This window comes from Pempheris klunzingeri, chromosome 22 (genome assembly GCF_042242105.1).
Source record: "Pempheris klunzingeri isolate RE-2024b chromosome 22, fPemKlu1.hap1, whole genome shotgun sequence".
Taxonomy (NCBI): domain Eukaryota; kingdom Metazoa; phylum Chordata; class Actinopteri; order Acropomatiformes; family Pempheridae; genus Pempheris; species Pempheris klunzingeri.
Genome location: NC_092033.1, coordinates 11,043,705 through 11,064,865, shown reverse-complemented (window position 1 = coordinate 11,064,865; position 21,161 = coordinate 11,043,705). Strand labels below are relative to the sequence as shown.

At 43.1% G+C, this 21,161-nt stretch overlaps 1 protein-coding gene across 1 annotated transcript in view; it reads left to right on the top strand.

Annotated features, from left to right (window-relative positions):
• Positions 1-3,239: 3,239 nt before the first annotated feature.
• anks1b (ankyrin repeat and sterile alpha motif domain containing 1B) overlaps positions 3,240-21,161 on the top strand; it is a 205,926-nt gene continuing 188,004 nt past the window's right edge. Inside the window, exon 1 of the mRNA XM_070853570.1 lies at positions 3,240-3,425. Within this exon, the coding sequence (XP_070709671.1) occupies positions 3,295-3,425 (131 nt within the window). The 5' untranslated portion in view covers positions 3,240-3,294. The remainder of the gene's footprint in view (positions 3,426-21,161) is intronic.

The window sequence follows — 21,161 nt, the reverse complement described above, 5'->3', positions numbered from 1 at the left end:
TACCGCCTTAAATAGGAAAGTCACATTTATATCTACTGAAAAGTGAATCAGAAAAGGTACAGGGGTTTTGTCTCCTGCAAAGCTAATAACATGAGATCACTTTCATTTTCGGGAATGAATGAGAAGCGATGTTGAAGTTTGTTCTGTGATAAGTGGAGACGAGGAGCTCTTTAAATGTAAGCGCAGCCTCGAAGGAGCTTCACTGAACCACTGCGGGAGAGCGTTTGGACTTTGTGCACATAAATGGTCATGACATTTTATGGCTGGAGTAGCGCACTGAGTCATAGAAGGGCATTAAGTGTGTGTGTGTGTGTGTGTGAAGGAGAGGAAAGTTCTGCTGTGGCCTGTTTACATACTGTAGCTTAATGTTTCTGTGATGATGGTGAAGTCACAGTGCAGGTCCGCTTATGTAAGCAAAGCATGTACACACTCATTTATATACTGTGTGTGTGTGTGTGTGTGTGTGTGTGTGTGTGCGTGCAGGACATGGGAGAGTATGCCAGCACAATGTACAGCTGGATGAAAGACAGAGGCATCAGGTTGTGTCTTGGCCCCGTGCCCTATCTGCGTGGGGCCGAAACTGCCCGTTTTATTTAATACTGCTGTCATAAAATTAACGATGGCTGAGTTCCATTAAGCTGGTCCAGTTTCCGAGTCCTGGTTTGGGCCTTTTTCACAGCAGACATTTTGACTTGTCGTAGCAGGAAAAGCACAGGTGTGACTAAAACCAGTACCCTTGAACTGAAGCAGCTAAATGGAATTCAGCCATCATTAATTTTATTATTCACACCTGTGCTTTTCCTACTGTGACGTGTTCAAATGTCCTCTGTGAAGAAGGGCTATGGAAGACAAATGGTAAGATTTTCTGCTTCACTCTTTTTATTATAGCACTGCAAATTAAATATACATTGTGGTTTTGGCTGTTTTTGTTAGGATAACCTCTGCTTGATTAATGGGTCAGGTCGTCAACAGACATTTTTATAATCAGTTTAATTTCTCAAGCAAAAATGCCAAAAATCCCCTGGTTCACCCTTTTTTTTCCCTGTTTTACATCCCTTGTAAATGAATATTTTTGTGTCTTGGACTGTGGTTAACCATTTTCAGTATATAACCATCAATAACAACTATGAAGTAATAGTTCTCTGCAGCCCAATCAGCCTGAATCAGTCTCAACTCGTTCAGAAGTTAAAAATACCAGCTGTAAGTGGAGCCCGTGAAGGCAACAGGTCTCTCCAAATTCCAATTAAGCAGCAGACTGAAGTCATCAGGCAGGTCCCAGCATGCACCGGTGGCAGGGTGAAGAGCAGGAAGGGGGGTGTGGGTGTGTCTGTTTCCCAGGCTGTCAGTGAACACATCAGAGCACATAAAATAAACCCCCTCTGCCTTTATTCTCCATTCATACATGACAGAGTGGCTGTTCAGGACCTCACCTGTCTCCACATCCACTCAGCTGCAGCAACGCCAACACACCTCCAGCGTGGAGGGCCAGCTGCGCATGCGCAGGTCCGGCCGAACATGTGAATGGTCTGAAAGTGGCAACAACTGGCACAGCTGGTGGGTTTGACTGTGACTTTTTGAAGAGACTAACAAAGGCATCGCCTCCTGTTGGTGCTGTAGCATCGTCATCCACGCCCAGACTGTACGGAGAGTCTGTGAGTCAGGTCCGACAGAATAGCAGCGGAAGAGGCCGCCTCCGCTTTCAAAATAAAGGTTTAGAGTAACCAGGTTAAGACCAGGTTGTCTCTGTCTCCAGAAATGGACGGATGTCCAAGGCAAATGCTCCAGAGCTCCAGGGCCCTCGAAATATTCAGGCTTACCTCATATTCAACAGCTTGTTCAATACCAATGCACATTATTTTGGGAACATGAACCAGTAAAGGGCTTTAAAGTAGATCCTAACCTGATCTTGAACATGTCGAAGTGTCCTTGGGCAAGTGTGTGTGAATGAGTATGAAAGAATAGTCTCCTCCTCCTGTATGAATGATGGGTGAATGGGTGAATGTCATGGCTTTGAGTAGTTGAAATAACTAGACAGGCGCTATACAAACCAGACCATTTACCATTTACATGGGCCTGTTACACATTTCTACATTTATTTGTGTTTAAACAAAGCAACACACAACAAAACTGAGACCAGCTAGTATAAATACACCTCAGAGAAAGAGAAAGGCTATTTGGGTCCCTGCTCTTATTTTATTGTCCTTTTTTTTGCAGGTTTTTCTGCTCATGATCTTGACAAAGTCTTCGAAGAATTTACTGCATTTTATTTAGTTTCCCCATAACATTGTCATGCATTTGTCCGTCTGGGTTGTTTTTTTTTTTTACCTGCCTTATCAAACTTTATGATCTGTCATATTTTTTCCCCTTTTAACTGGGAAAACAATGTTAAAAAAGGTTGTGCTTTATTGTATGTAAATCCTCATCCTGGATGATGGATTAACTTAAAGATACATCTATCTATCTATCTATCTGGTAGTTAACAGGCTGCATTATGAGCTGTCTGACCTATGGTTTGTAAAGACAATATAGTTTAATTGATTTAATATATAATATATAATTTAATCTTCTTTTAAACAAGGCAGCTCACATAGGACATAAAAAGCCAAATAAAGTTAATTTCCCATGTCTGAGGGCGGATGATGAAGTTTGTTTTGAGCAACAGCGAGTGAGGGGTTTTATTTTGAAAGCCCCGACAGGAAGTCCTGGGTTATAACCCGGTTAACTTGACGGCTGTGTTTCAGGCGACAGCGGCAGGCACCGGGCAGTGCGGTGGGTTCTGGGCGGAGAGGTGGCTATCACAGCGGGACAAGGAGAGCCTGTGGAGGCGGAGCGGGCTTCACCTCCCGCCTGTAACCAGCTGGAGCTCCAGACCGGACGGGAGCCTCTGTTCGGACAGAGCCGGACTTTTTCTCCTCAAACCAGCCTTACTCTTTACTTCACAGTGAGGGATTCGCCTCGGAGCCCCAGGTTTCCCCCTGCAGCGCTTGTTTGCACTGAGGTTACACCGGGGAGGCGTGCGCGTCGGCGGACTCACACCGGAGGAGATTAGGGCGCCGTGCGTGTGAACGCACTGAGGTTATAATAAAGGCGCCGGGGGAGCAGCGCACGTCAAACCTGCTCTGCAGCATCAATAACACCTAAACCACCGTGCAGCAGCAGCAGCAGCAGCAGCATGCAGTGAGAGGGATCCTTTCAGATGCTTTCCCACACCACACAGTGAGGGAAAGGGGTCGGAGGATTTATGGGAGATTTGTTGGATTTTCACCACCCCGTCGTTGCAAACTTGTATCCGGGATGGGGAAGGAGCAGGAGCTGCTGGAAGCCGCCCGGACCGGGAATGTTGCCCTGGTGGAGAAATTGTTGAGTGGGAAGAAGGGGATACTGGGGTCAGGATCCGGCTCTATCCCTCTGCCCAGCCTTCTGAGGTAAGAAGCCGTTCATCTCCTTCACACGACCGCTACGGTGTCCGGGGAGCCCCCCCGGGGGTGCTGGAGGGGATTCCTGGAGGGGTTTCCATGCTGCGAAATTAGGCACAATTGAGCTCCATCATAGGTCAGTGCACTAGTAATGAGTGAAGGAAGCGCTGCTCCAGTCTCAGCTGTGCTCCTCCCAGCTGCAGTATGGAGTGAGAAATGTATATATTCAGCAGCACATTCCTTCCGTGTGGAGTCCCGGAGATGAAGCCTGTGTGTGAGGTGTTTCAACAGCTTTGTGTGCAGGGGTTGCAACATGCTGCATTACACAGGAGGGGAGAAGAGAAGAAAAGAAAGGAAGCTGAAAGTCAAGAGAGTTGTATAAGCAAAGTGCACTTTAAAGGCAGATATGATAGCTGCAGGCCAAATCTACATGAGGCGTATATTGTATCCCTGACAGAACTGATCAGTGTTCGACAGTCTGAAGGTTAGTCATCCCCTGTGCTCTCTGGGTGCCAGGACTGGTTTGAGTGCTTGGGGAGCCACTGCTCTGCTCGCAGAGAACAAAAAGAACAGACAGTACCTTCAGATCCACGACTCTGACAGCTGTCGAAATGTTGATTTTTTGAGCGTGAGGACGAAAGAGTGTGATGCTGGTGTAGTGGATGAATTTGTAGCCACTCTAGCTTGTTTCATGTGTAAGGAGGCACAGAAACCACCATGTCCTCCTGTCTTTATGTCTCTGTAGTGTCTGTGTGGGCATTCAAGGTATTCTCGTCTGTAACAGTATCACTAAATTGATCCTGTGGGGATCCACTGCTGCTGTGTTTGCATGGCGCTGCTTTTGTTCACATGATGCTGGGAAGGTCAGACGTGGAGGATGTTGAAGTTTGGCTCTGTATTCATGTTGCCAGAAGACAAACAATCAGCAAACATGGATTTCCTGAAAAGGTGACGTGGATTCGGCTCAGACTGGCTGCTTTTTGGTTGTTGAAATCACCTCCATCGTCGCCTCAAGAACAGAGAATGTAGTTTGTGAGCGTCATCGGGTTAACAGGTGGCAAAATGTTCACCTTGAACCCCTGACCCATAAATCTGAGCTCATATGGAAATACCGACTTAATCCTTCCATTATTTTTAGTATCTAGCCATGTGGCTTACATGCATGACAGTACATTTTGTGGCACATTTGTGTCCAACAACCTACTTGAATCCTCCTTTTTGTCCAAACTCAAACCACAAAGGCTTGAATCTGGCCGCGAGAACAACTGCTGAGATTTATTATTGTCCCTTCCTCCCGCCCGTGCAGCCTCACCCTCTTTCTGCTGAGGCCGAGGTAGAACCAGGTGATTAGCAGATCAAAGGCGGGGGGTGGTGGTGGAGTCTGGGAGGAGTACTGCCTCGAGGCCCTCGGTAGAGCGTCTCATGATCCGGGCTGAGGTCGCACAGTGGCAGGGAGGATGCCAACCACTCACACACTAAGCCAGGGGTTCATAATCTGAGGTCTGGGGCATCCTGCTGAGCCGTAAAAGGGCAAGAACCAAACCCAGAGAGAGTCAAGACAGCTGAATTCATCGGGGGAGTGTATTGAAATGCAGCCTCTGATCGGAGACCCCCCCCACCCCCCTCCAAACAGAGGAAGAGGCAGGAGACTGCAGTGTTAGAGCAGTTGTGCACACACAGAAAAGTACAGCAGCAGTGACAAATGCAGTGCAGCTCTCTGTTATCATTTCTGCTGCCTCTGTTTTCCTCTATGAGTAACACATTTGATAGAAAAATGTTTGTAACAAGTGGTCAAGAGCATGTGTTGAATTGTTCTCCGTGGTTTACACAGCGTTACGTCTGTTTGTTTCTGTTCTTCTTTCTGTGCACATAATTTCCTCTCTAGAGATAATGAAGTGTTCAGGTGGGAAGGAATCATTGAAGCTGTTTGCATGCTGGTGTTTTTTTTTTTTTTTTTGTCTGTTCCAACTTCCCACATGTAAAACAGGATGTAGGCTTGCTGCATAAGCCGTGTCCCTATTGCAATCTACACGCTCATGCTGTACAGTATCCTACGCTAGTTGTCATACTGGCCCTGCTTTTTATCAGGATTTATCAGGTTTAAGGATGGAAATGTTGGAGAGATCTCAACAGCCACAGAATTGTTCATGTAATTGTTCATTGTTCAAAAGATGTTCATGATCCCAGAGGATGAACCGCACTGCCGCTGGTAATCCCCGGCTTTTCCTCCAGCGCCCTCATCAGTTTAAAATGCTAATTTGCCCAAAAGGTTTATGGCACTCCCATTAGCCTCAGCTGCACATTGTGTTTTGTGCTAATTAGCAAATGTTAGCATGCTAACACGCTTAACCAAGATGGATTACATGGTAAACGATACATCAGCATGTTAGCATTGTCAATGTGAGCGTCTTAGCATGCCGCTGTTTGCATTTAGCTCAAAGCATTGCTGTGGCACAGTGTGGCTGTAGACTTAATCTTGTTCCATTGACCTTCATTAGTTGTGGTTTTTTCGTAACTTCAAGGTGCATTAGTAACCTTGGAGACAGCTATTTCACACAAGGTCCACTTACTGGACATTTTGCAGAGCTTCAGCGACATCGCATCACCTTCATTGGGGGATGCATTTTGCTCAGTTGCCATGGAGGCGGTTTGGTTGTTACTATGTGAGCAAAGGAAAAAAAATCACGCTTTTCGCATGTATACTGACATTTTTGAGTACGTAATGTTGTCACTTTTTCCATGTGAAGTCACTATTTAGCAAAACTTGATCAGAATGAGTAGCCTATGTAGTCTGATGAAACATTTGTCTGATGATGTTGGTTTGGCCTTCATGCCATGAATTTGTGTTAATATGAGACTTAACAGAAAATATACAGCACGTCCAACTTACTGCTGTATGTATCTCATCTTCTACATCCAAAAAACCTTTTTTGCAAGGTGTGTTTGCCTTATAAACACTGAATTAATTTGAGGGAGATTAAAGAATGGCACAAAAAGGAAATCGTAGCTGAAAAAACAAAGCGCAATAGCTTTCTCTTTTTTAAAAGCAGAACAAAACTCTGAAACCAGACTGACAGGAAGGGTGAAGTTGAGGTCTGACAGATGCATTATGGGTGGAAAAACATCTGTAGGTTTTGGTGTTATTGTCAGTGAGTTATGTCTACTGTGTTACACACACTTGGCTTTTATTGGGTCAAGACAGCGGCCCATGAGGGGATGTCTGTAAAACATCGCCTGTACATCTGCTTGCGCGCACTCATGGGTGTCTGTGAGTGTCCAGTTGTGTGACGCACCTCTCAATAAAGAGCTATTTGTACTTTAGCAGATGAGTGAGTCAACAGAGGGGTCACAGCGGAGGAGTGTGTGCAGGATAATTTTATGGGAATGATCCCATCTTAAGGCCTCTGAGCCATTTGTAGCATTCCTAAGTCATGAGGTTCCTCTTTGCACTGAAAGAATTGCACCACACCGCCAAGTGGGACATGAACACGGACGCACATATACTGTACACACACACACACACACACACACACAGAGGCCTAAGCATAGGATGTAGAGAAGACAAGCCTCTGGCTGTAATGCCGCAGTTTTGTGGTGTGGAGCTTTGCACATGTGCACAGTGGAAAATCAATACTGGATGATCTCATTGCACTTTAATGGGTCATATTCTCTTGTAGATGACCTGCATTTTACATGGTGGCTGTGTGTTTGTAGGTCTCCGAACACATCCAGCTATTAGCCGGATGTCTGGGTACACGTGTCCTCTTTGTGTATGTGTGTGTACTGGTCAAATGCAGATGGCCCGGTGTCACACTGGGAGATATCCAGTAGCTATAACTGTGTTTAAAAGAATTTCCTGTAACATATCACTTAAACAGTTGTGAATTTATGAGCCAAAGCTTCTTCCTAGAGTGTTCATATTGCTCTAAGAAGAGCCAGAGATACAAATTTCTTCACAAATGGGAGCCTTGATAGACCAGAATGCATTGAAAACTCCAACACAAGCTTTATTCTGAGTAATTATAGTTAAATAGTTAGCTATATTCCATTCAAAGGTTGCGGAAGATGTACAAATATTACAGAAAAGTCTGCATTGTTATATAAATACAACATACCCGGTAAGACTGGATGAGATTACATAATTAATTAAGCACCTTTAACTGGTACATCATGTTTTTAATTGCTGGTTCACATCTGAGATGGATTTAATGTATTTTTATGTTAATTTCCAAGGGATACACTTTTATTTTTGTGTGCCTGAATGAATGTAACTTAAAGCAAAAACACAACATTGAGGAAGAAAACTGCGCTACCAGATTATAAATACCAGATTGTCTAAATCAGGTCATTGCTGGTGATCAGACTAATCTAGGGGATCAGGTCAGTCCTAATATTCACGCAGCTTTTTGTAGTAATGAGATTGTGCGAAAGTTCAGATAGGATTTTCCTTTAAGAAGCCTTACAGACCGATATTAGCAATAAATTTATGATGACAGTCCGTGATCGTGCACATCATAACGAGTGTACTGAGGAAATGAGGATGGATGCGTGTGCCGTGTGTGACAAGACAGTGACTGTGATGGAGTGACGGTGATCGAAAGCTGATACACTCCTAGAGAATGACTCATGACACAGCAGATGGTGGCTGATCCCTCCTCACTCTGTCACACTCGCTCAATAACGTGCAAGGGAGAGCCCATCTTGTTTTGTTGGTGTGTGTGTGTGTGCGTGTGTGTGTGTGGCGAGGCGTGTTTACCTCTCTCTCCCTGTGCAAACAAACAACCTTTAAGTGAAGTGAAGTGACTCTCATGGGAGACACACACTCAAATACACACTTGTGCATGGACTCTCTGTTTTAATTGGCATCCTCACAGACGGTCTTCCCTGACGTTTATTTTCTGATGCCTTACCCTGCTTGTGTTGGAGTCTTTAAGCGGCTCTCCATCTCTGTAGCTCACAGCATGGGGCTCAGTGTGTGTGTGTGTGTGTGTGTGTGTGTGTGTGTGTGTAGTGGTGTGACTACTTTCTGTGTTGTCCAATACGGATGAAGAGCGAGAAAGAAATCCACAAAACTGTTGTTTATTTTTCTCAAGTTGTTTCACGGCCGCAGCACTTTAGCTCTCAGTTTCCGGAAACAGCAAATCAGACGACCAAAACCAACTCTGGCAGCCTGCGTCTTTGTGTGTGTGTGTGTGTGTGTGTGTGTGTGTCCAAGTGTGTGACATAACCAGTGTCCTTGCATAACCACCGCTAGCATTCATAGTGTGTGTGTGTGTGTGTGTGTGTGTGTGTGTGTGTGTGTGTTGGTTTGGGGAGCATTAAGGGTGAGAGCTGATGGGAATCCAAGAGCTACACGTGGTGCAGGAAAGTGGGTCAAAGGTTATCTGTCGAGAATGCAAGTCATACTAAAGATTGGATTAAGAGGACCACACACACACACACACACAAACTGTCACAAACAGGAGCTTTAATAGACCAGAATGCATTGCAGTTCAAACACAAGCTCTACTTTGAGTAATTATAGTTATATAGTATTTCATTCAAAGGTTGCAAAAGCTGTAAAGATTTAACAGAAAGTATTTTTCATGTAAATCCAGCATACTCAAACTAAACTAAACCCAAGTATGTCACCAAATGTTGTGCATATGGGATTTACTTTGACAGATTGTTCCTTTAATTTTAATTATGTATTTATTGCCATCAAATATAATTCAAATATATATTCAAATATAATTGTCTTGGTAATTTTTAAAAAATATGCCAACAATTCCCTTGTTGTAGTCTGTCTGACAATGTGATGCTTTCCTTTGTCATTTCTGACAGTAAACAGAATATATTTGGATTATGGACAAAACAAGTAATTAGATTATGTCACCTTGGGTTCTGTAAAAATAAAAGAAAAATTTCTACAATTTTCTGGCATTTATATGCAAATCAATGAATCAGGTGAGGACCTTGGTTGCAGCTCTGTTGTGATCGGCTGTGTTACATTTTCTGAAAAATCGTTTCATGGAGCTAGAAAAGCTCAGAAAAGTCTATCGCTTAACTGTAACAGACAGCATGAAAGACAACATGTATGTCCAAATTAAGATAACCAAACACCAGATGATACTAAAAACTATATCACAATATTTGAGCTGGGTGATGTGGATAAAATCCTCTATCACTGTACAAACAGCTAAAAAACACAATCAGCAGCTAAGTTTTGGCTAATTTGAGCCTTATTGTGTTTTTTTTCACAAGCTCTCACTGGAAACCCTTTTCTAAGGAATAAAATTGGTTTAGAGATGCTCCTCATACAGATTTCATGTCCTCACACATTTAAAAGTTGCCTGGTTTTCTGCTGCAAGAAGAAACTACTGCTACAGTTTTCAGTAAATAAGACCTTGAGATGAGCTCAGAAATCCATTAAAAAGTGCAAAGAAAACATGGAGGAAACCCAGATGAGGCTCTGTTCATGCAGCAAAAAACTCTAGCATTAGCTCTCCAAATTGCGTTCTTTCACCTGGATGTAGCCTGCTGGAACATGGCAGCCTGTTTTACATCCATTATTATGTGCAGCAGGAGTCATTCAGTGAGTCTGTGGCCATTAGTTTTGGGTTCAACAGTGGCGTCAGTGCATCGAGTTTGTCTGGAGCCACGGTGATCAAGAGGGGATGAAGGTGTGAAAGTGTGTGTGTGTGTGTGTGTGCGTGTGTGTGTGCGTGTGTGTGCGCGTGTGTGTGATCAAACTCAGAGGCTTCTTACATCTCCATTAGGGTCCTGGCCAAACTCTGTTGCAGCATCCTGCCAAGAAACTGAGACCTCCATACTCGCCAAGACACACACACACACACACACACACACACACACACACACTCTTGCTTGCACTCTAAGCCTCTGTCTCTCTTTGTTCCTCGCTCAATCTAAATCTTTGTTTTTTTTGTCTGAGTCTCAAATCTCTGTTTCTCTCCCTCCATCTGGTGCCCTGGATTCTCTGTCAATATCTCTCTGCCTTCCCCTCCATCACTCACTTCACTCCACAGTCACCCTCCGCCCTCTTCTTCTTCTCCTTCTCCTCCTCCCCCAAGATGGACGATCCAGCGTCCCTAGTGTCGCTCTTTATTTTTTTTCCCCCTCTCTCTGATCCCTACCTATCAAAACCCACTTCCCCTCTCTCCCCCTACGTCTCCCTCTCTCGCTCACATCTCACGCCACACTACATGCGTTATCACCACGTGGGAACATCTTTTACCCATCGTGCCCCTTGGCGTGGCTTTGGTGTTGGTTGATGGTGGCAGATGAGGAATTCGGGGAATCTGCAGCTTTCTTCCGAGAAGTGCTTCCCCTTGCAGTCTCAACCTGAGATTTACTGGTACTGGCCAGGTCACGTCAGGAAACAGAGTGATGAACGGGGGAATAAAAATGTGACTGACCTTTGACCTCCTGCCAGGTGGTGATTGTTACATGTCAAACACAAATACAGACCAAAAATAAGGAATGAATGCTTTTTAGGCATATGTGCAAACTGTCGGATGGCTTTTTAGCTCTCTGTGCAGTTTGTAATGCACTGGATATTGAATAGCCACATTAGCATAGCTCAGCTTTATTACCTTGACGTCTTCATTGACTTGTGGCTTGGCAGATTAATGCTTGGTTCTAGTTTACAGTGTTGATGTATTTTCTCTGCAAGTGTTCCACAAGTGCATGTTACTTTGTAGAAATGACTACATTCACAGTGGATTTCTTGTATTATATTTCATATAATCACAGTCGTATTAGTACAGTTGTCAGATTTATAAATAAGATAATTACCTGTATAATGAGCAGTTTAGTCAGGCCTGTCAATACAAGAACATAAGTGGATGTGACGTACACACACGTACACACACACGATGGCGTGAAAAACCACACAGTGGTAAGTAAAATTTGTACAGTTGGTACATGAGCTGCTCGTGGCAAATACCTGCAAGACTGCAAAAACAATTCAGCAAGTGCACATGAGTAATGTGGATCTAAATGAGTCTTTAGAGCGTGCTAATGTTCTGCAGAGATGTTCTACATGTAGTATTTAATCTAAGAGACATGACGAATGCTCTGATGAGTGTGTGTGACTCCGTGTGAGAAGGTAAAATAGTGCAGCTCCCCCAGAACAGAAAGAAGTCGGGTCAAATTGGTCAACACACAGTATGGTTCCCAGATTTGACAGATTTTGGCAGAGCGTGGTATCTTTGGTTAGCAGAACTTGGACCAACTTTGGGCCAAAGTCGAGGCTTGGAGTTTTGGTTCGTTATTAATAATGAGTCTGGCACGAATGTGGCAACGAGATGGGCTAGATTTTGGCTGTTTGGCACAGCATTTTTGGCTGCCTGAGTCATTAGTTTGGTTTAATTTTCCTAGAAGACTTTATATAGCTTACAACAGAGGAAATACATACATTTAATTTGCCATGTAAAAGGTTGCCAAAGGGTATTTAAGTAGCTTCTCTGTTTATTTTTGACCCTAAACCCTAAAATTATAGGCTTTAGCTGTTGTAAAATCAGTGTTGATCACCGCTGTTGTGGCTTCTCGCTTCACTACGTAATGAAAGATGTAATTCATGCCGTTAATGTGCTAAATCTGTTACCAGGAGAGTGTTGCTGGGTATTTCTCCTTAATTTAATTCCCTGCGTTACCTTCACCATGGGTGGATTTTGCACACTTCCTGAAGAGTTTGGTCCTCACGAGGTAAACACGTTGATACTGAGTGGAGGAGACACAGAAGCAACATGCAGCCACGGGACGGAGGGTGAGGTGTGACGTCCAGTCTGTCACACTAATCTACAAGTCTGTGACCCCACATAGCACTGCAAGTGTTGTGGGCGCACACACACACACACACACACACACACACACATTCCTCCCGGCTCCCTGCTCTCTGATAGATGGCAGTTGTTAATGAAGCGCTGCTTTTGAAGTAGATAAGATGTGGAGAGAAGACGGCTAGAAATGCTAATGTCATTATGTGGTCAGGGTGAGGGTTACGCTGGAAGGCACTGGGGGGAAGTTATGAATGCAAGTGTGAGTGTGTGCTTCATGGGGTTGGACTCATATACGTTTTTCAAAGTCCAATCTTGATATCTTTTATTAAGCTATTCAACTGTTAAAGCTACTACTACTATTAAACTGACAAGGCTGTGTTTTGTGCCCATCATTAGTATCTTTGAGTTTGCTTTATTTGCAAGGACACTGTGGCTGAAGTGGATTAAAGTTCTGTAGGTTTAACAACGGTAGGTTTCCTGGTTCTTTGACCTGCTGTATTTTCTGCATGTCTCTTCAGGAAACCTGAGAAAATCATGCAAATTAGGCCGATAAAGAACAGATTTTTCAGTTTGTTGAGGAAGAACTCAACTGGCCTGCACCCAACTCCCTGCAGACAGGTTCTCATGTCTTGCTGAAAGCCTTCAGTGAAGAATGGAGGCTGTTATGGCAGTAGATAAATGCCCACGGGGTTTTGGAATTAAATGTTCAACGATTCCACATTCGTCTAATTTTCGACCATTTGCATACTTTTGTCGGTGCAGTAGTGTAGTACATACACTCAAGCTCAGTTCAGCATCTTCCGATGGTCCACAGCTGGTGCAGTATCTCCTGTGAACCAGCCAGAGGTGTGGCAAATGAGTATAGAAACATTAAAGAGAAGTGAGCATCATGAATGCACAGCTACATACTATTCATGATGCACACCCATGTCACTCACACACACACACACACACACACACGTGATGAGAGTGTTGGACAGACAGATCCTGCAGAAAGGGATTTCAACCATATTGCACTGCAGTTTAACACATTCATTGATGAAAAGTCACCAGAAACGCTTTCATCTTTACTCTGTGCAAATTTGGAGTTTTCCTAATTATGCAGCACTCCCTCAGTGTGTCTGTCTCACACACACACACACAGCTAATCACCTCTGATTAGTCTGCGACTGATCACCTCCGCAGCCTGACTCCATATGAATATTAAAGACACATTCAGCCTGTGTGTGTGTGTGTGTGTGTGTGTGTGTGTGTGCTGGTTCCTCTCATGTGTCTTATGTAATTTGTCACCAGGTGTGTGGATAACAATGGCCTTTACCTGTATGAGTGATGAAGCTCAAGGCTGAGTTTACAGTGTGTGTGTGTGTGTGTGTGTGTGTGTGTGTGCGTGTGCGTGTGTGACATCTACCCAGGCTGTGATGGCTTCTTTAATTCCCTCTGTGATTGATTCCCCACTCGTCTTCTCCTCGGTGCTGACATCGAGAGAGCGCGTGCAGAACAACCAGGAAGTGAATTACCTTGAGCTGACAGCCTCCCACGGGATACACATTTCCCAACAGGCTTTGCTGATGCCGGTAGAGTGCCACTTGTTGTCTTTTTTACTCTCACCATCTCGGTCTCGTCACAGGAGTGATGCACTCAGTCAGTGATAGCATGTGCTGCAGGATTGTAGCTGCGGCATCATAGGGATGTATGTGTGTAATGTATTCAGACACCACTCACACATCACTAACACAGCTCCTACAGCCAGCAACTACCCAAGTGTCCCTATTTCCAGCTCAGGTCTCACCTTTCACTTTCCACAGCTTCATTTGTTTAGAAACCCCTTTTTTACACTAAAACCTTTAAACTTATACTGAAATGCACGTGATTGCCTTGGTTAATATTAAAACATCGCCAAGCACAATGTCCCCAGCAACCATTTTCTAAAAATGAGTTGCAGCTCAAGAGCTTTATTGGATCCAAACAAAAACAATCCTTGGCTGTCCCTGCTTCATCCTCAGTGGAGAAAGCTTTTCTTAAATATCCCTTTGGAAAAGGGATTAAATCGGAAGTATTTAACTTGCTGATGGCTAGATCTCTGGAATTTACTGACTGTAAAGTGAAAGCACGGAGGCAATCTACAAGAGGAAATGCTGAATGAAGAATGCAATAAAGCTCAAATTCAGACTGCTAACACGTATTTTGAACAATTGGTTAATCAGAGTATACATCTCACCAGGAAAACTCAATTTATTTAACTCAATCCCAAACATTCCAGAGTTTAGTCAAAGGTACATTTTTCCATTGTGCATAGAAATGACCAAGAATTAGGGAATCTTGGGAAGAAATTGGACAAGAAGATTTCATCAATCCAAGTTTTTTTTGTCCTTGGTATCTATCCAGAGGGACACAATATAAAACACAGAGAACAGATCTTTGTAGACACGTGTCCACAGAGCATTAACATGGAAAAGTATTGGCCAGCCGAGCGGCTTAAGGAATTGTCTCTGTTTACTTTTGGAAAAAATAAGGCTGCGTACATGCTCAAAGATAAACAAGAAAGATTTCGAAGTGTCTGGGGCCCATTTATGAATGATATTATAAGGATTTATCTCAGATGTTGAATGAGTCTTGGGAAGGATAATTATAAACTCTGCCACAGAGGCCTTTTAAGCAATTGTAGATGAGTATAGTGCAATAAAAGTGATGAATATTTGGGTATTGTATGTGTGTCTAATGTATCTTTTTTATTTACTTCTATAATTATCATGAAAGTTATTATTTCATCAATCATAGAGGGAGTTAATTTATTTTTTATCAATTTAATATTGTGTGTTCATATGTTTCTGAGAATATATATTATTTATATCTTGACATTATTATAACACTGGATATTTGTAAGTATCTATACATATTTTATTTCTTTTGAATTAAGGAAAAATAACACACCACTGCGCCATGCTAGAGACTCTGTGAGGCTGCACTTAGACAAACAGGAGCTTTGAGCTAAATGCTTAAGTCAGTCACCAAAGTTATTACTGTTCATACTGCAGGGAGTTTGAATGTCTAAACCAAATTTTCATGGCAGTCCATCCAATGGTTGTTGAGGCAAATATCAACTTCATGGTGGCATCAGAGGAAAAGTCAGTAAAGTCATCAGGGTTCATCATCTGGTGATCATGAAAGTCTGTAACAGTTTTCATGGCGATCCATCCAGTAGTTTCAGATGGAGTGAAAGATTCCACCTTAAAAAAGATTCCACCTTTAGCCAAAAGCAAGTTAGAAAAGTGTTTAATGTTGTAAGAAAGGTGGGCTCAGATCCATAACTCTGGAGTTCAAGGCAGAGTTTAGATCAAAACTTATTCCCACAACACACCTTCATCCATTATTGGCGACTGCAGGTAGACATTTTGAAAAGTTTATTGAGGGGGCTGACCTGCAAATTCAAAAAGTTATATTAGTTTCTGGACGGGAAAAACACTTTAAAGCTCAGTATCTCCTATTTAAACTGCTCTGAATGCAGATGGAGCGTCATTAGGCGCAGCACTTCACTTCACCCTCTCCTCCCCTACGATTCTAACTCCATTACCAGCGCAGTCTATATAACTGGACACTTTCCATAAGTCTGTCCCGCATAACCTCATCCTTCGTTTCCCCTGGCCAATGAGAGCTATGTGATGAATGAGTCCTTTTAAAAGAGATATCAAATATTCATCTGCCCCCAAACTACAGGATGAAAAATAGTGAATATATCACTCATGCAGTGCTCATTTTACGTTCCCCTACTCCCAAATTCAGAATTCACTTATTCCCGACAAGCAGCGAGGCTGAGAAAGCGGCCGGGTATGAGTTATCCTCGAGATTGTTTTATGCATGACGGTTAAGTGTGAGATTCCTTTGACTGATGGGAAGGCAAATCAGTGTCCAAAAAAGCTTTTTTAGTCATGATTAGACGCGTCTGTGGTTGATTATTTTGGACATTTCTTAAGATTGGAGAGAAAGGTAGAAAAAACAGAGGGGGTGACGAGGGAGAGCGAAAAATCTTTATTTTTTTTGCTCTTTTTTTCAAGTTTTTTCCTCAACTCTTTTGAGTCATCCTTCCAAACTGCAATTGAATTTAAGTTCGAGAATAGGCAGAGGTCTGGAAAAAGACTTTTGTAGGAATAAAGAGTGTGCTTGTGTGAGTTGGGGGAGGAGAGGGAATGATCTGAAGGTGGGTATGAAGGTGTTGTGGTGTTGTGTATCTGTGGCTTCAGGCTGTGTTTGATGCACATTCGCACACCTGGCAACCCCGAGGGACGGGTCTGTAAATTAGAAATCTAACCTCCACAAAACCTTTCACTCACCCCTTCTCTCTCTCTTCTCCTCTGACCACCCTTTTACCGTCATCCCTCACATTTTAAGCGATATTTATTGTTGTCCACATCATCCAGGAGAACAGATCATGGATGATCATCGCTTTTATTTCAATTTTTTATGAAAAGTCCCCCATCTATTATGTTGACTTAACAATAATATATATTTTATGCATTGAGTAAAAAAGAAATAAATGGAAGATGCTAAGTTTTTCACTACACATTTCATATATTTTTAGTGAATTGTCACAAGGGGAGCTGTTGAACATGTGACCTCCAGTTGTTAAAACATCTGACAATGTTTTAGTGCGATGCTGAATTGGTGGAGTACTCTCTCAAGGGTTAATAAATTGTTGATACTGAATACAGCAAATATAGAAAAAGCCAACGCCGAGTCTGCCACAATGATTTTTTTTCAAAATGTATCCAAACCCACCATATTATCTTAACCAAGTGTTTCAGCAGCCTAAAGCAGAGGCTGTCCAACCAAGTGTTTACACCTGTTCCAAGTAGCCACTCTCAAAGACAGGGGCCTCACAAGGACTCTGGGTTTTCCTCTTTTGTTGTTTCGATGTACTGAATTGTACAAATGGGAATACACACATTTTCTCTCTTTTCATGATCTTGCACTTGGCGGCACACACGAATCAGAGGCAGCCATTCTGTCCAGCGCTGGAAAGGTGTAGCGGAAAGTGCTTTTAGACGTTGTGAGAGGGCCTGACAAGCACCTTGTCTGTAGGATACTGAACCATATAACACCGTGACAGTTAGTCTCAGTCCTGAGCCTGGAGTAGACGGGGCTGGTTATTTGCTCTATTGTATTCATGCTATTAGTGGTTTTTGTTGTGAAATTTGTGGACCACCACCCAATAGATTAATGCCCATTAGAGACAATGTTTCTGGGCAAGAACAAAAATATCATCAGTCCAAATACGACCCTCATGAGGACTTTCCTTTCCCTTCACTCCTGGTCCCTCCTTCTCTGTTTCTGACTCACTCCTCAATATAAAGGGAGCTCTGCTGAATAAGCACTCCTGAATCTTGAACTAGTGAGTACAGCAGAGCCCCCCTGCAGACTTCAACCTACACACCAACCCTTTGTGTGTGTGTGTGTGATTGCGTGTGTGGCTGTCTGTCTGAGCTCATGTCCTCTGGTGTCTGTCCTTCCTCTTCCTTCCTCTCCTTGCCTGTCTGTTCACTTGTATTTCTTTAGTGTTGGTCGTGCATTCTTCTTCCTCGCCTCTTTGTCTGCATCTGGCAGTGTGTGTGTGTCTGTGTCTGTCTGCTCCCTGTCTGTCTTTCTGGCATCTCCACACAGCCAAAATGATTTTTATAGCTTCTCCCCTGAGCCTCCACCCCCACACCCCCTCGTTTTTCTGTCTCTTTTTTTTTGAAGTGGATGAGTAAATGAGTCTCTTTGTCTTGCACTGTAGTGTAACCCGCTAATCAGGCCATTCACTGATTACACGCTTCACGCTAATCATGTGTGCGTGTGTCTCACTGTGTGCATGTGCAACGCCTTTGTGGTGCTGTACCTGTTTGTGTGTGTGTCATTCTGTGTGATATAACAGCGAGGGGCATTAGTTGACTCTGAGCCTTCTCCTTGGTGTTGTCGGCTCATTGTTCAGTGAGACATTCAGGTGCAAAAATGCAAAATTCGACACAGAGAATCTGGAAAATTATGTATCTACAGTGAATTCCTGCTGTCCTACCTGCGTGGCTGTGTCGGTGTGTGTGTGTGTGTGTGTGTGTGTGCAAAGAGAGAAAGAGATGGAGGGGTAGAGAAGAGAGATAGGGGTAGCAGGCGAGGTAGGCGGGATGAGGAGGAGGAAAAGGAAGGATGCGAGAGGGGTGGAGGGGCATAGAGGGGAAAACCAATTATTGTCCAGATAACAGACAGGCTATGGATTTTCTACCAGGCCTCTTCTGCAGCTCTTTCATTCTGTTTCTTTCTCTCTCCGCCTATTTCTGTCCCTCCGTCCCTGTAGTAGATGTAAATTCCAATTCAGGGTAGCCTTATTGGCACACGATAGAAAATCCCCGTGTTCGAAGTTCTATAATGTATTTGGTGTTTTTGGCTGTGTGTGTGTGTGTGTGTGTGTGGTCTGATTAACTACAGAAGATGGCCTGTTGAAATGTGTCAGACAACAGACTCTGACATTTTGTCAATATGCCCCCTGCCTGTGTGTGCGTGAGTCAGTGTGACCGGCAGGCAGTCACATTATCTAATCTGCATTGTCATGTTGCCCTTCTGCATTAAGGGGCCCTGTGTCCTTGACAGTAGCAGAGCAGTCTCTTAATGAGGGGTATGAGATTTTATCAATCAGAAATGCTGCTGCCTGTTTTTATAACCTATTGAGAAAGTGTCACATCATCAGATTCTTTGCAGCTGTGGCTAAATGTACATACTGTATATATCAATATATGCATCTAGTTCTGCAAAAAAAATGCATAAAGGTACTTGACAGGTATTAATAGGGTTACAAATTAAATTTGACATCAGAAGTGGTTCCTCTACTCAGATGTGCTGCAAGTTGACAATTAGCCACACAACAATGTCAACATTATTAATTTACAATGGAGAAGAATAAAAATCACAAATGTTTTGTCATTTTCTAATCCATTATCCAGCGAAACAATGGAAAGCTTCACTATACGTCACAGCAGCCTGTGAAAGAGCTTCCTTGTAGCCGTTAATTGGGCCTGTTTGTGAGAGAAATAAAGGTAATTATCATTTAGGATTGGCATAAATGTGTGTCACAGCGTGTCATCTCATCGTTGCTGTCACTGCTTTCAAATTAACCCAGTGAAGGGCTATTTTTTCTTTTTCATTTTATGTGAAAGCATCTCAACAGTCACATGTCTAGTAACAAATGGGAGATGCAGAGGGAAAATATAGCAAAATATGCCATCTGGAAAGGAAAGAAGAGATAATGTACAAACTGAACATTGAATTTGATATAAAAAGGTACTAGTTAATTGTATATTTCAAACAGCGGGACATTGAGCTGTAAAATTAAAGGGTTCAAAAAAGTGATACTCAAAAGCACATAAGTTGAACCATCTCTGAGATTTCTGAAACCAAGCCAATACAATGGAGGTTAACGGAGGTCCATCTTTTGTTGGACATGGCATTGTATGTATCTTTAATTATCTGTTTCAGGATCTCTTTCTACTGAAGAAGTAGTCCCCCTGAAAACAGCTGACAGCGCGTTTAGAGGAACATTTTTCTTATTCTGCCCTCACCGACATAAACTGGATCGACTTCAGAAACACCTGTTAGTGTAACAGAATGTAATTCAACAGCACCACAGAACTGCTGCCTCCAAAATGACCGTAAAGTTGAACCAACACCTCTCTAAACAGTCTGAACAAAAAATAAACATTAGAACCTTCATTAAGGTAGGATTTATTACGGGGCTGCAGTAGCTGAACTTAATAAATCAGCAACTGATTGTATGGGGTTAGGGTTTTTTTGTTTTGAGTGAACCATAATTCAGGCGAACAAGTGGTTGTTATTTGTTGTTGCTTTATGTATTAACACCGGCTTTTATCGTTTTTTGCAGGTGTGGGGACTGAAGTAGAAATATTAACATGATAGCAGCATGTTTCACATCTGTGATGTTCATTATAGTTTTGGCCTGCACACGTGTCAATTTATGGTTTGAATCATGTGTCTGACGCCCCCCAGTATGAACCAATACAGGTTACAACAAGCCGTCCAGTGACTCATCATCCTCACTGCTGCCTGTTTCATTGGTATTAATCTCTACTTTTCCATTCTCCCCTTTTCCTCCTCCCTTTCTCTGTCCTTGTCTCTGGTCCATCCCTCCTCATTCCTCTATCGCCCCATCTTTACAGCTGCGTCACCGTCCCCTCTCTCTCTCTCTCTCTCTCTCTCTCTCTGTCTCTCTCTCTCTCTCTCTCCATCTGTCCCCTGGGCTGACCGCTTTTAGACTTTCATAAACTCTTAAAAAGGCTCTTTTCCCAAACACACACTTGACCTCACTCCTCAGTCCCTGCTTTGGAGCCTACATGCGCACACACATTTCACTCTGCGGTGTTTACACACTTAATCTGAAGCGGACAGTAACGCGCCGGCATTAGTTAAAAGCATCAGGGTGAATGTCAGCCATATTTCTGTCTTTTGAGCGTCTCAACAAACTGAGAGAGAAAAAGGTCTGTCGGCCCTCTCAGCTGTTACAAAATGTTATCACACCGCTCTTCATCGTCTCATTGAGCTGTCTGTCTGTCAGCTCTGTAATAAACAAATAATAAGTCATATTGCAGTCAGGTTTGAGTCTTACAGTAAAACAAACTCAGTATTTTAGGTGGAGATTAAGATGTGTTGACAGCGAAGGCCACAGTAAAGACTAATCTGGACTGGCTGGTTAAGCGTCATGGCATCTCAGCTGTAAATCATAATGCAGTGATGTGTGTAACTAAAGCATTTTACTTGTGATCAGCATCTGCAACCAAATATGTCCAGGAGACCCTGTACAACCTGGTAAATGTAGTTTATTGTCAAGTGAATTTAGTCCATTTTTAAATGTACGACTACAAATCCTGAAAACCTGCACTCTGTCGCCTTCTGCCTGCACGGTGACGCTGCCGGCCAACAGATCTCT